Below are 14,499 nucleotides of genomic sequence, written 5' to 3'. Positions count from 1 at the left end.
CGTGTTGGCGCAGCGAGGTCGCGTGTCTGTTGTAATACTGGATGAGGGGAAATTTGTCAAAAAAGCTCACCTCAGCTTTAAGAGACTCAGCACGAGACGTGAGCAAGCGTGAGGTGGTCAGATTGCTCAAGAGAGCTGTCCGTATGATTCAATGAGTCAATTGATATGGACAAGGTTCGCCAAAAGTGTCAGGAAACGGGAAACAAGTAGAGAAATGGGCACTCGAGAGACGTTGAGGTTATCAGGACAACGGGGAAGAATTGGTGACAAGAGTCAACTCGTGCAGGTAGGTTCTTTTTTTTTGATGGCTCCTGCCAAATCCAATTGGGTCCAGCCTGGGTGTCTTTAAGGTGGAATTAGCGGCTTGGTGGCCCGAGCCCAGAGGCAGAGGAAGCCGCTACGAGGGAATCCCCGGCGCAAGGGGCCGGGGCGTAGAGGAGCCGGCAGAGAAACAGCCCCCCGCATAGAGTGGAAGGACGCGATGGATTGTGACATTTCAGCCAAGTAAGCACCTGCAACAATTCACCTTGGCAGCGCCAATCTATAAAGCAGAACCGATTTCGTCGGCCCTACGGATACATGCCTGAAAGGCTGTTAGCAGCCGCAATGACTTTCAGGTTTCTGTATGTAGGATCCCTTTGCTTCCACATATGTTCGCTTCCATTAGCCGTGTCTCATTCATCAACGCTCAACATGCCTACATATTCAACCCGCTTCTTAAGCCGGACTCGGCCCTACGATGTGGTTTGTCTCCGGAAACGCACGGCACGTGTCCGAGTCGGAGTGCTTGGCCCAGCTGCCGTTCGACCCCTGGATGATCTGTCTTGGAAGTGGAGCAAACAAGCTTAAAGCTGATGCTGAAGATAAGATGCCAATTCCATCTACATGCAGCATGCGTCGTAGTATTGTCGGGTTTACTATAGTTGTATAGCAGCAGCAGCAGCACACATTGACTTATGTCAGGTAAGGTGAGTGCACCGATCTGCTCACTTGACCATGTTTGCTCCATGGCCCGTATTCGTTCTACACTGCCCCTCCAACATCAGTATTTCCATGGGGTCAAACTTACTTTCTTTGCATTGAACATTCTATTCAGCTTCGGACGGACAAATCACAGCTACCCACCGAAACCCTTGAACCCCCCCCCCCCCCCATGACATGAGCCTTTGATAGGCTGCACAACCTACTCGCAGTACCTTGCTGTCAGGTACCTCATTGCCTTCACATAAGGTAGCTAAGATAGGTAGGGAAAAGAGACTTCCGTCCTATCCAGGATACCTACACAAGAAGGTAAGGCGTTGCAGGTCCATAGGTGCGAGCATTCAAGGCCACCCACTCACGGGAGTTCGGACACACGGACCATCCGCTGGTGTCGTCTCACCTTCAGCTGCCTTCACCGCATCTACCTGGGTCCAGAGGTCCTGAGGTGCATGGTCCCATCTGCAAAGTACCAGGGGACAATAGGTGCTACCCAGGGTATCCGTAGCTATCTCAGCTTGCAGTTGGCTACCTCCCAAACTCCCCTCGCACTCACATGCACCTACCCCTCTGACGTCGCTGTCTAGACCCTGTTTCATCGCCGCCTTTACCTAACACCAACTCCGAGTTCCCCTCCTCCTCCAAAGCTTCCTTCAACGACACTCACCTATCTTAGTTTGAGACTCTTACGACTCCCACATTCTCTTTTCTCACTTTCACCATTGCGTTCACACACTCTCCTATTTCGGCCTCATTTCAGCTCAGAAGCAGCTTCCTGCCGTCATGGATCACATCTTTCGCAAGGTGGAGCGGGGCATCGACGCCCTTTTCGGGGATGAGCGACACGCCCACACTCACTCAGGCCACGAGTGCCATGAGCACCATCCCGCCGGTCACGCCGAGAACAGATTCCAATCCTTTGCGCCGCAAACTACTGGTAATGCCAAGTGGTATGTCGACGGATGTTCATACTTCTGGGCCGTTTCCGAAGCTATCGAACGTAAGCTTGCACCACGATCTTACCAATTCCCCTAAGCATCAACCATCTTTCTCTGACCATGTGAGCTGCAGAGGCCCGAGAGAGCATTTACATCTTGGATTGGTGGCTGAGCCCAGAGCTGTACCTGCGCCGCCCTCCCTCTCAGAATGAGCGCTATCGCATCGACAACCTGCTCAAGGCTGCCGCCGAGAGGGGTGTCAAGATCAACATTATCGTCTACAAGGAGGTTGAAGCCGCCTTGACCCGTAAGTGACCCCGGCCCTGAGCAGTCGTCTGAACGCCGTACTAACGACCAATGTCAACTAGTCAAGTCCTCTGTAAGTCAACATCACTTGTATCAATATATCAACAATGTGTGCCCATAGAACTCGAGTCATGCTGACACTCTCATCAAGCACACAAGGACCTACCTGGAAAGCCTTCATCCCAACATTGGCGTGTTTCGACACCCTGACCATGTGCCCACCGGATACGACTTCCAAGCTGAGCTCAAGCAGAACTTCGCCAACATGAACGTCAACACCTTCACTCTATCCAAGGCTTCCGGTGACGCCATCAAGGCCATCTACGGTACCGCTACCGATGGAGTCACCCTATTCTGGGCTCACCACGAGAAGCTCTGCCTAATTGACGGCAAGATTGCCTTCATGGGAGGTCTTGATATGTGTAAGTCATGATGCCAAGCACACACGCCACTCACTAACAGTATCGTAGGCTTTGGTAGATGGGACACCAACAGTAAGTCGAAAGCATCTCTCAGGTCTCCGGGAGCCGTCTCTAACAGAAACAGGCCATCCCATTGCGGACGCTCACCCCGGCAACCTGGATGCCGTCATCTTCCCCGGCCAAGACTACAACAACGCCCGTGTCTACGACTTTGCTGACGTTGACAACTGGGAGCAAAATAAGCGTAAGCACTAGAATGATATCTGCTCCTGTCTTTGCTAACATCCAACCAGTCGACCGCACCAAAAGCTCTCGTATGGGCTGGTCCGATGTCAGTCTCAGCTTGAGCGGGCCCATTGTGGCTAACCTGGCAGACCACTTCGTTGATAGATGGTCCGTATCAAACTAGTGGTCCCGACGGGTCTAGAGTTGTATATTGACAATAAGTAGGAACTTCATCTATGGCGAGAAGTATGGCAAGAAGAACCCCGGAAAGTACCAGGCTCTCGGAGGAGGTGCTGCCAACGCGGACGCTGGCAGAATCGCCGAGAACGAGACAGATAGCGGCGGTTTCTTCGGCGGAGGTGGCCATACTAGCCACCTCTTTGGCGATCTCTCTGACCGTATCAATCGAGGCATCAGTCGCATGGCAGTCAGTGACGACAACCAAGATGAAGGCCCCCGTAGAATCGACCGTGGTGACCGTGCTGCCAACATTCAGCTCACCCGAAGGTTAGTAATTATGAGCCTCATCCTATTAAATCAAGCTACTGACGGACTATCATAGCTGCACGGAGTGGTCTGCTGGTCACCCAACCGAGCACTCTATTGCGAATGCTTACATGCATGCCATCACCAACGCCCAGCACTACGTCTATATGGAAAACCAGGTAAACCTCACTACCCCCTTTTCCACAACTTCATCCACAAGGCACTCTAACACACGGCAAAGTTCTTCATCACGGCCACCAGCAAGGAACAGCACCCCGTCACCAACAAGATTGGTCGTGCCATTGTCGACCGCATCATCCGCGCCCACCAAAATGGCGAAGACTTCAAGGTGGTCGTCGCCATGCCCGCCGTCCCCGCCTTCGCCGGCGACCTCAAGGCCGACGACGCCCTCGGCACCCGCGCCATCATGGAGTTCCAATACAACTCCATCTCCCGCGGCGGACACTCCATCATCGAGACACTCCGCTCCGAGGGCGGCATCGACGACCCGGGCCGCTACATCCGCTTCTACAACCTCCGCAACTACGACCGCATCAACATCTCCTCCACCATGGCCGACGCCGAAGGCCGCTCCGGCGTCCGCTACGAGGATGCCCGCCGCGAACACGACGACAACGTCGGCGCCGGCTACGGCGAGCAGGGCCAGGGCTACGGCACCCGCGGTGACTCCCAGTACGAGCGCTACCAGGAGGCGGCGTCCCGCGTCTCGGATCAGACCTGGGACACCGTCTCGGCGTGCTACATGGACAGCGGCCGCGGCCTGCACTCGGTCCCCTGGCACGGCGAGCCCGAGGCCGAGCTCGACGCCTTCGTCAGCGAGGAGCTCTACATCCACTCCAAGCTCCTCATCGCCGACGACAACCTCGTCATCTGCGGCTCCGCCAACCTCAACGACCGCTCCCAGCTCGGCACCCACGACTCGGAGATCGCCGTCGTCATCGAGGACCCCACCCCCGTCGAGTCCGAGATGGCCGGACGCCCCTACACGGCCTCCAAGTTCGCCACCTCCCTCCGCCGCCAAATCTTCCGCAAGCACCTCGGCCTCCTCCCCGACCAGCCCTGCGACCGCCCCAACGACAACTGGACCTCCATCGAGCGCGGACCCAACACCTACGACTGGGACTCCCCCGCCGACCGCCTCGTCCGCGACCCCATGTCCCGCGAGTTCTGGGACCTCTGGGAGGGCACCGCCCGCACGAACACGGAAGTCTTTACAAAGGTCTTCCACAACGTCCCCAACGACCGCGTCCGCACCTGGAAGGACTATGACGAGTTCTTCTCCAAATACTTCATCATCCCCGGCGCCAAGAAGGAGGACGACAAGCAGAAGGAGGAGGAGGCCAACCGCGGCAAGGTCGAGTACGGCCACGTCGTGCGCGAGGAGTTCCCGGGCGGCGTGCGCGAAGTCAAAGACTGGCTGAACCGCGTGCGCGGCAACATTGTCGAGATGCCGCTCGACTTCCTCGTCGACGTGGACGACATTGCCAAGGAGGGTCTGTCTCTCAACAGCTTCACTGATGAGATTTACACGTAAAAACAGATGGAGGGTGGGTTCGGTCCGAGGCTCTCCGTTCACAGCTAAAATCGCCAAAGAAAAAGTAAGAGAACAAGAAAGACAATTGTCTTGGAATGTGTTACCGAAACAAACGACACGGTGATTGTCCGTGTATGGGTGGGAAGTTTGGAATTTAGATCTGGGGAGGAAACAGATGAATCATTTCTTCTGGGTGGGATTTCAAAGCAACCTCGTTCAGTCCAGAGTCTCGTGTGTAAGAATGAAGCAAGCAGCCTATCATTCAACCAATCCTCCCTCTGTGCCCACATCTCCTAATGTCTCGTCTCCTCATGATCGCAAGCCACAGTGAACCCTATCAGCTTAGAACTTGATGTCATATAAGCGACAAATTATCCAAGAAAAGTCGAAATCCCCGTATCCAAAGGCATAGTACTGATCCAGGTTGAGGGTTCTAACGAGTAAACGTCAAATAAACAATGTATAATCTGTCAGAGTGGCACGTAAGGTAGACGCGAAAGGCGTTGTATTCTCCTTCCTCCTTCCCCGCCACCACCGCCAAACCTATCAAACATAAAGGAGTATTTATTATACAGACCTCTAGGCCTCATCGGCCAAATCCCGCACCAAAGAGAAAGACATGCAACGGGAAAAAGAAACACTAATAAGAAAAAAGAGTCCCCGTCAAACTCCGTGAGTATTCACCTCAATGCTTTGGGTTTTTGGTACGTCATTCTGCTTTCCTTTCGTTGAAAGCAAGAAAAAAAAAAGACAAGCACAACCCACACACTTTTGACGTTCAATGTTCCCCAAATCGTCGTAGCCTCATTCATGGCCTTTCCCATTAGTCCAACTTGCCAAGATCATGCTGTGCAGGACACCGCTGCTGCTCCTCCAGCTTCTTCCACTCCTGTTCAAGCAAGCACAACTTCTAGTCCACCTTGCCGTTGCCGCTGGGTCCCAGGAGACCCTCCTTCATCAGCTCCTTGTTGCCCCATGATTCTTCTAGGCGGAAGTGGCCGCCACGGCCCTTGCGGGTGCGGCTGCGGAACCATGAGAAGGCTCCAAAGGCCAGGCCGAGAATGCAGCCCATGGTGAGATAGGGGTGCTCGACAAAGGTGACACGGATGTCGAAGAAGATCTTCTCGAAGCTCGAGATGGTGAGCTTGGGCTTGATCTTGGGCGGCGAAGAGACGACCTTGTTAATGGTCTCCAAGATCGACGTCCGGGACAAAAGGATGTTGTTGCCAGTAATAGTGGTATCCCAGTAGCGGCGGTTCTAAGACTCAAGTCAGTCTGGCTGTTCACGTGCATGTGTGCGTCGGTTGTACTCACATCCTCGTCATTGATAATGACACGGTCTCCGTCCTTGGTATCAATGCCATAGGTGGTGCGAATCCATCTCTGCCAGAAGACACTATCAACCCAGGCAAAGCCAACCTGCTTGCGGTCCGACTTGTCCATGTTGATGCGGATGGCCTTGGCCGCACGCAACGCACGCCCGTCGCCGCGGTCATCGGCCTCATCGATTCTGAGTTGCTTGGCATCTCGAAGCTCTTGCCTTTCGTGCTGGAAGAGAAGGATCTGCTTATCCATCCACTCGTTGGCAGCACTCTTCAACTCGCGCTTGGCTCTAAGGAAGCCCTCCTGGTCTTCCCTGTTGACGATTCCGAGGACGACAACCTTGCCGTCCATGATCTCGCGGGCATTGGAAGCGGTCATCTCAGGAACAATCGGAAGCCATACTGATTTCATCCAGTTCAAGACTTGGTGGATATCACGCATCTCCTTGGGTGTCAGCGGCTGATAGTATGTAGGGCGGCCCTCTCTGGAAACGAGCAAGCGAGGCCAGGTCGTGATCTTGTAACGGGCGAAAAGAACGGGATCCTTGGTCTTCACGAGCTTTGCCTTGCCAATCAGGCTGAGAGGGATGCGCTCAAGAGCCATGAAGTCCTCAGAGGTAGTGGCGTGGTCGTAGAAGTAGATGAAGATAACCTCCTCCTTCTCCTCGAGAGCTGCCAAGGACTCAGCGTCTACATCCAGTACTCCCTCGCTAATGTCGATGGCCTTGTTGGCGTAGTGAACAAAGTCGCCGAGGCCTCTCAGACCATCGTACTCGACACGCTCGCCACCCTTGAAGAAGAGAATAGTGGGGTAGCCGCGGAGACGGACGTCCTTGCAGAGTCTGGTCTCCACGTCGCAGTTGACCTCTCCGATATTCAGACGACCCTTCATCTCCTTGGCCAGTTGCTGCCAGTTAGGTGCCATGGCCTGGCAGTGATGGCACCAGGGCGCGTAGAACTTGACAAACCAAGGGTCCTGGGTCATGGTGACCAAGGTCTGGAATCTTTCGGCACTCAGAGGCACAGAGGCACCTTCCTTGTTGGGTGTGACTGTAGGTTTCTTAACGACGGCCTTGGTAGGAACGGCGATAGCCTTCGAGGTGGTGCTAGGCTTTGCCTCTGCCTTGACGTCGGCCTTTGCGTCAGTCTTTGTCTCAGTCTTCGTGTCGCCCTTGGCATCGCCCTTAGTATCAGCCTTCGCATCGGTCTTGCCTGCAGGCTTGTCGTCCTCCTTCGCGGGAGGAGCCTTCGGGGGAGCCTTGGTCTCTTCCTTTGGCGGCGTCTTCTCGTCGGCCTTTGCGGGAGCCTTGCTATCAGTCTTGGCGTCCGTCTTGGCGTCGGCCTTGTCGTCCACAGGCTTCTTCGAGTCGTCGGCCTTTCCTGGAGCCTTTTCGGGGGAGGTCTTGTCGCCAGGCTCGGGATACTCGAGGCTGCGGGGCCTGGTTCCGGGCTTGGCCGCCTCGAGGTACTTCTCGATGATGGGGCTGATCTGGTCAATGTCCTTGACACCCTTGATCAACTCGGCCAGCTCGCCATTCTTGTAGAGGATAGTGCTAGGGTACGACGCGACGTTGTGGGAAGCGCAAAGATCAAAGTAGGCCACGCAGTTAATCGTGGCGAAGCGAAAATCGTAGAGCTCGGTAAAGGTCTTGTCCTCCTTGGACTCGGGCTTCGAAGTGTAGTACCACTCGTAGAGGGTCTGGTATATCGGCGCATAGTCTATGCAATGCGGGCAGTAAGGGCTATTCCATCGTCAGCACGTTGCGCGAAGGGCGGGTAAGCGATAGCATGATCGGGTACCTGTAGTGCTTGATAAGCATGAACTGCGAGGCCTTAACCTCCTTGTCAAAGGTATCCGGGGTCAACTCGAGTATTGGCGGCACTTTCATGGAGTTGAAGTAGGTGTTCTCCCGTTCATCCTTGTCTGCCTCTGCTGCTTGAACCCCGGAAAGGAGGGTCGAGCCCAAGAACAGGAACAAAGGTGATAACCTCATTGCGGCGATGAGGGTGCACCGCGTGAGTGCGATGACTTTGGAGCGAAAGATAGAAAGCAAAGTCTGTCAGGCGATGCCAATAACGACGGCTGGGCAGACGCAATCAGTCCAGAGGGCGCAACAAAGCGCGGTTGTGTCGTCAATTCGCAATGGTAAGGTGCAGCGTCAGATAGGTGTGGATCGGATCGGAAGTCGCGATTGAGGTGGTTCGAGGGGTTTGCAAAGGGTTTAGATAAAACCTTTTAGATCGCCGAAGACATGGAGGGTAGAAAAGTCGAGAAAGAAGCTAATGTTCCTTTCGTCGTCTGGGTCAAAGCCCCCCGAAAATCGTCCAGCGGCGTCGAAATGAAGGAGAAAAAAGGGTGGTGGTGGCAGGTTAGATGGGTGGTTGCTTCTGGCAAAGGGGGAAGCCAAGCAAAGGGACCAGCGAAAGCGAGCGACAGGACTGGCAGGTCAGGAGAAAGACCGTGTGTCAAGATTCTGTAGCGCGGTCCAGGTTCTCTGGCTGGTTCTGGTCCTTGGTGCCAGCCGTTGCGCAGCCAGACACGGGAGATATATGTTGCCTTAAATATGAGGCAACAACTGCTACTTTGTGCGTGTTCTTGCTAAGGCCACCGTCTCCAGTCAACCTCCAGCTGTCCGTTCTTGGTGTCCCCTGGCAAAGCCTGGCGGGCGGGAAGCGGAGAGTGTGGGAGAACAGCGGGAACTTGTGGTGCCAGCTGCCCGCCTGCTCGATCTGCCCCCACTAAACATTGGTTCATTTCGCCATTCGAAAGTTGGGCAGAGTTCAATCTTGCAGCAGCAGCGAGGTGGATCTGGATTGCGATAAGAATAGAATGCTGCTTACCTAGCCTTCTCCATCTCGGATCGCCACCTCAAAATCTCACTACGCGTGCCACGCACCACCCACTGCCATGCAACAAAATCGAGAGCTATGGAGAACTGTTCCAGTGGCACGTGCGGATCGTCATCGCATCCCACGAGGGAGAGTAAACTCAAGCTGGGGGCTTTTCAAACCCACGAAAGGACCCTGAACACCATGGCATTTATACGCTCAATTCTAGAACCAAAGGGTTACTGTATTGCATTTCCCATTCCTTGATTTGGCTGAGTCGACAACTAATCCACATCGTCACTGGTGCTGCTCGAAATTTCGCTGGAGCTGACATCATCGACAATGTCCATGCATTTATGTCCCAACAAGAAGTCCTCGAGATTGCGTTCTCGAATCTCTTCTAATATGTTCTTAAAAGCCAACCACTCGTCGAATGTCGGCACCGTCTCGCCCGGCTGTCTAGAGTCTTCCTTGCTATAAAGCCTGGCGGTCATAATCTTCATCGGAGTATCGCCAGCCGCGTTTGCTTGATCAGGGTTCAATCCGCGGATACGAGCATCGCTCAAAATGTCAATGAGCTCCTGATTTGCACTCTGGGCCGCAAAGTGGAGCATCCCGGACCCCTTTTTGTCGACGGCATCGAGTCTGGCGCCGTGCTGAATCAGGAGCTCCAACAACGCTGCATTGCGCCACAGAATCGTGTCGTGGATGGGTGTTCTGCCTTCGAAACCCCTCTGTTTGGACGGTACATTAAGGTCCATGCCGGCGTTGCAGAGCAAGTCGAGAGATCGATCCCAGTAGGCCCTCCTCGGATCCCAACGGGAGACGTTACTTGTACGGCGAGCCCTGTACGAGAGCGGGCACACCCAGTTTGTGTCGGTCTCAACCACCAAAGCACTTCCTCTCTGCAGTAGTAAGTCTACAACATCAGGGTTGTCGAACGCGAACATGATTGCGGTCTCTCCTTTGGACCCACGGTAGTTGTCGATCTTGGCATCAATGTTCGCACCAGCGTCGAGTAGTGCTTTAGTCATCCTCACCGAACCAGGAGATTCATATCGCCCTGCGTAATGCAGAGGTGTCCACCCGTTCCTGGTAGTCGTCTCGAGACTCGCACCGCGATACAGCAGCATATCGAACGAAGCGTAATCGGCCAGATAGATTGCCCAGTGCAGCGGACACCATCCGTAACTATCCAGGCTATCAATATCAGAACGAGCTAGCGTGATTGCGTCTGACAAAGATGTCGGGACGGTCCCGAGCATCGCATCGTGAATCAAGGATGATGTTTCAACCTCTTGAGAAAACGTCAATTGCTCGAGCATCCGACCATGCTCGGGCTTGAGAGACTGTATCTGGCTTTGCTTCGCCGCATAATAGAGCATGCGAGAGCGGCTGGCAGCGGTCCTAAGACGAGTCAACCTCGAACCGTCAACCAAGTAGTAGGGCACCGGATCAAGCTAGCTTACCAGCGAGTAACATTTTCAGTGTGCAACGGCCATCCTTGCTCGACCAGAAATTCCGAAAGCGTCAAGTTGACGTCGCGTAGCGATATCTGAAGACGTTGCAACAAGGTTAAGGAACTAGGACGATCTACAGATATCGATACACACGGACGTACCATAAGGAGCGAGTTCCCATCCTCATCTATATCTGTAGGCAGTACAGTTGAGTTGATGATTCCTCTTTTTATCCAATCGATGTCGAGGTTATACACAATCGATATCATCTGGTCGCGTGGGATTATTCGCGGGATACGGAGGTGAATCGAAGAGCCGATTCCGGTCAGACTGTCCCGTGAAGCAGCGACAAACAGGGCACGCAAGAGGAACCACTGGGGAAAGATGTATATCATCCGTGTCGAATCCGGTGCTCCTTCACACGTCTCAAGATCGCACTTTCTGGGCCCCAGCAGTGATTTTCTGTTGAATTCGAGGAATAGAGTCCCCAATATCAAGCGTAGCCATGTCGGTGTCTGTAGCCTAGAGTGTCGATGGCATTGACATTTGCAATACGATGTGCATTTTCGGTCGACTGGTTTCTGGACTGACCCAAAGGGGATACCTCCGGTCTTTATGTAGCGTAGACCGTTGCTCATCACAATCGAAGGCTGGTCTCTTCCTTGCTTCGAGTCCTCTGGTTGCAGAGTCTTGGCAAGCATCTGGTTGAGAGAGACCTTGACATCGTTCAAGTCGGCTTGATTCATGATTTGCATCTGTCGATGTATCCTGCCCTCCTCTTCCAAAGTCATGAAAGAAGTCTCAATGAGCTGGCGAACTTCCAATATGGCACTGGCGTGATGGGAGCTATTCGAGTCAGCGACTCGCTGAATCGCACTCGCCTTCAACCGTCAACTTGCGCTTACCTTTGTGAGGAGATAAGAGCGCCAAAACAAAGGATTAGAGATGTCTTGGTCTTGCTTGCCTTGCATCTCAGCTTGGCAACATTACTTCTCTCCCGGATCCACCTCGACATTGAGACTCGAAGTTGCCCGCTCATTTCATCGCCAGACTTTGTTCCCGTGAGACGATGACACAGAGCTAGCAACTCCTCTTGTATACTCTCTAGATCCTGTTTCAAAGCCAGCGTCGGGGCGACGTTTAACACCGGAAGAGCAATATCTCCCTTTCCCAATTCCTGAAGCGGGCTCTTGACCTGCTCGATAACACCCTGAAGGGCTGTCAACTCATCAACGAGCTCGCAAAAGTCCGCCGGAGCATGACGAAGAGAGAGGAGTATCTTTAATCCTTTTCCAACAGCCGCCGATGCCTGTATCAAGGCGATGATGCTTGCGGCGGTGGAAAGAGGATCCATGCTGAGTTGACCGCTAGAGGGGATGAAAGAGAAAGGATGGATGCACCGCCAAACTTGAAGTAGGGCGTGATTGAGAAGGATGCCAAGCCTATTCAGCCGGCCCGCATATCAGCTGAAAAGGTTCGACGAACCATCTTCTCTGAAAAAGTGAAGCCGGCCCAAATGGGATCAATACGGCGGAGGCAATGTAGGTGCTTGCAGGCAAAAGCTCAGCCTATCACATCGCGGGCCAGGAAGCTTGAGGCCAGGAGAGAGGCCATGCTTGATACATTGCTGGAGCCATCATTTCAATTCAGTTGCGAATTAGCGGAAATTCATGGCATTTTTATGAGAGATGAACAAGTAGGCTTGGAGTACACTTACAAGGCAGTAAACAGAGATACAGTAAATGCACTTCGAAAGCAATAACGTCACTACCCTGCTAGAGTAGCTTCGAGTACTGCAACAAAGACAACGGGTGGTTTTGAGAATTGCCAGAACCATGCATAGATAGGTCTTCTTAGCTATATACCAATATACGCAACTCAATTGTTTGACTATAAATCCAGTCCAAGAAGTTTTGGCTTATTTCATGGGTTTTTTGGGTACAGAAGTAACCGCAAGGGCTAAGGACGCCGCGGTTATGTGCCTAAACGGATCTAAGCCGGAGCCACCTGCCTAGAACAACGATTTGGCACATCTCGCTCCTTCCATCCGTCCACCTCATAAAGTCTCAGCCACCAACCCCGTCTCAAGTAATCTCGCTCCCCTGGAACAAACTTGAACCCCCTTATACATGCCGTACATGATCACTCATTGATTTCATTTTCGCCATGGAGCGAGCATTCAAACGACAGCGACGTGCCGAAGACTTGGAGGGGCTGCCGCCGACAACTCAGTCAGACCATGTGGAATCCCTGAACCGGCCTATAAGTCCTCCCATGAAGAGAAAACAGCCGGGCATGCGTATCAAGTCGCCGTTCCAGCTGACAACCATAAGGGATCTCCCCGAGGCTGCCAACCGCGACTGCGTCGGCCTCGCTGACATCCTGGGCGATCCTATGATTGCAGAGTGTTGGGAGTTCAACTTCCTGCACGACGTTCACTTTCTCATGAGCCACTTTGACGAGGATACCAGGAACCTAGTCAAAGTTCACGTCATTCACGGTTTCTGGAAGAGAGAAGATCCCAATCGCATAGCCCTTCAGGTCAGCCGATGATGACGAGTATAAGCCACTGAACAGACCTGAACGCTGACGTTGAAAAGGAAGAGGCAGGAGCGTATCCCAATGTTGAGCTACACGGGGCTTTCATGCCGGAGATGTTTGGCACTCACCACACGAAAATGATTGTGTTGGTCCGGCATGACGACTCAGCCCAAGTGATCATACATACGGCCAACATGATCGCCAAGGACTGGACGAATATGACCAATGCTGTCTGGAGATCTCCAATTCTGCCACTACTTCCCGAAAAGGTCGTTGACGAGAATGAATCAGCGGGTAGACATCCTTTCGGAACAGGGGAAAGATTCAAATACGATCTGCTGAGCTACCTCAGAGCGTACAACACACGGAGACCAATCCTCGTAGACTTGGTCGAAAAGCTGCGCAGATACGACTTTTTAGGTGTGCGTGCAACACTCATTGCTAGCGTCCCCGGCCGACATCCCATTCACGACACTTCGCAGACAACCTGGGGATGGCCAGCCCTAAAAAGAGCACTGCGCAATGTTCCGGTCCAAGAAGGGAAGTCTGAGATTGCGGTTCAGATATCGTCTATTGCTACTTTGGGGGCCACTGACAGCTGGCTCCAAAGGTGCCTCTTCGACTCCCTAGCCGAATCCAAGAACAAATCCCTTGCGACACCCAGGCCAACGTACAAGGTCATCTTTCCTACCGCGGACGAGATTAGGCAAAGTTTGGACGGCTATGCTTCAGGAGCATCAATCCACACCAAGATTCAATCCCAGCAACAGGCGAAGCAATTGGCTTACTTGCGGCCCATCTTCTGTCACTGGACAAACAATTCGCCTAATGGCAAAGGTAGGGTGACGGGTCTCAACCTATCAATACACAACTAACATCCCATAGCGTTGAGCGATGATTCAGTTGTAAAAGAAGCCGGCAGACAACGGGCAGCACCTCACATCAAGACATACATTCGGTACGGCGAGAAGTCGATAGATTGGGCCCTAGTCACATCTGCCAATATTTCCCAACAAGCGTGGGGTGAAACGGCAAGTGCATCGCAGGAAGTCAGGATCGCATCGTGGGAAGTCGGAGTGCTTGTGTGGCCTTCGCTCATCGCAGACAAAGCGACCATGGTGGGGACATTCGAAACAGACTTGCCACCAAACGATGCGGGGGACGGCGAAGCGGTAGTCGGCCTGCGAATTCCTTATAACCTACCTCTACAAGCATATGGAAAGGACGAGATCCCTTGGGTGGCGACGATGGCCTATGACGAACCGGACAGGCTAGGAAGAGCTTGGGGTGCTTGGGAAAACTGAGTCCACCCGTGCGCGCTTGTTCACATGTGACTCTTGTTGACGTTGGTATCATTATATTGATCCTCGCTCTCCTGCTCGGCATGTACTCGAGCAAAAGGAAGCCATTGCTAATCCATATCAACCCGTTGTCGTT

At 53.3% G+C, this 14,499-nt stretch overlaps 5 protein-coding genes across 5 annotated transcripts; 3 read left to right on the top strand and 2 right to left on the bottom strand.

Moving 5' to 3' along the window:
• Window positions 1-579: 579 nt before the first annotated feature.
• Window positions 580-849, top strand: CABS01_08591 (uncharacterized protein; the record flags this gene model as incomplete). Its single annotated transcript, XM_060541950.1, has 1 exon — window positions 580-849. One exon carries the CDS (start codon window positions 580-582, stop codon window positions 847-849), a length of 270 nt encoding a protein of 89 aa, XP_060402107.1.
• A 912-nt stretch (window positions 850-1,761) lies between these two features.
• Window positions 1,762-4,910, top strand: CABS01_08590 (uncharacterized protein; the record flags this gene model as incomplete). The annotated part of the gene is made up of 10 exons (XM_060541949.1): window positions 1,762-1,978; window positions 2,050-2,223; window positions 2,285-2,295; window positions 2,374-2,644; window positions 2,693-2,716; window positions 2,769-2,888; window positions 2,938-3,037; window positions 3,095-3,376; window positions 3,432-3,534; window positions 3,597-4,910. 10 exons carry the CDS (start codon window positions 1,762-1,764, stop codon window positions 4,908-4,910), a joined length of 2,616 nt encoding a protein of 871 aa, XP_060402106.1.
• A 910-nt stretch (window positions 4,911-5,820) lies between these two features.
• CABS01_08589 (thioredoxin) lies at window positions 5,821-8,226 on the bottom strand (the record flags this gene model as incomplete). Its single annotated transcript, XM_060541948.1, has 3 exons — window positions 5,821-6,168; window positions 6,225-7,974; window positions 8,033-8,226. The coding sequence occupies 3 exons, from the start codon at window positions 8,224-8,226 to the stop codon at window positions 5,821-5,823; spliced, it is 2,292 nt and encodes a 763-aa protein (XP_060402105.1).
• A 1,119-nt stretch (window positions 8,227-9,345) lies between these two features.
• On the bottom strand, window positions 9,346-11,875 carry CABS01_08588 (uncharacterized protein; the record flags this gene model as incomplete). Its single annotated transcript, XM_060541947.1, has 4 exons — window positions 9,346-10,468; window positions 10,531-10,616; window positions 10,683-11,367; window positions 11,427-11,875. 4 exons carry the CDS (start codon window positions 11,873-11,875, stop codon window positions 9,346-9,348), a joined length of 2,343 nt encoding a protein of 780 aa, XP_060402104.1.
• An 812-nt stretch (window positions 11,876-12,687) lies between these two features.
• CABS01_08587 (tyrosyl-DNA phosphodiesterase) lies at window positions 12,688-14,366 on the top strand (the record flags this gene model as incomplete). The annotated part of the gene is made up of 3 exons (XM_060541946.1): window positions 12,688-13,062; window positions 13,122-13,899; window positions 13,948-14,366. The coding sequence occupies 3 exons, from the start codon at window positions 12,688-12,690 to the stop codon at window positions 14,364-14,366; spliced, it is 1,572 nt and encodes a 523-aa protein (XP_060402103.1).
• Window positions 14,367-14,499: the final 133 nt, after the last annotated feature.

This window comes from Colletotrichum abscissum (assembly GCF_030869225.1).
Source record: "Colletotrichum abscissum strain IMI 504890 chromosome Unknown Scaffold_19.1, whole genome shotgun sequence".
Classification (NCBI taxonomy): Eukaryota; Fungi; Ascomycota; class Sordariomycetes; order Glomerellales; family Glomerellaceae; genus Colletotrichum; species Colletotrichum abscissum.
Note: the sequence above shows the minus strand (reverse complement) of the source record. Positions and strands in the feature narration are given on the sequence as shown.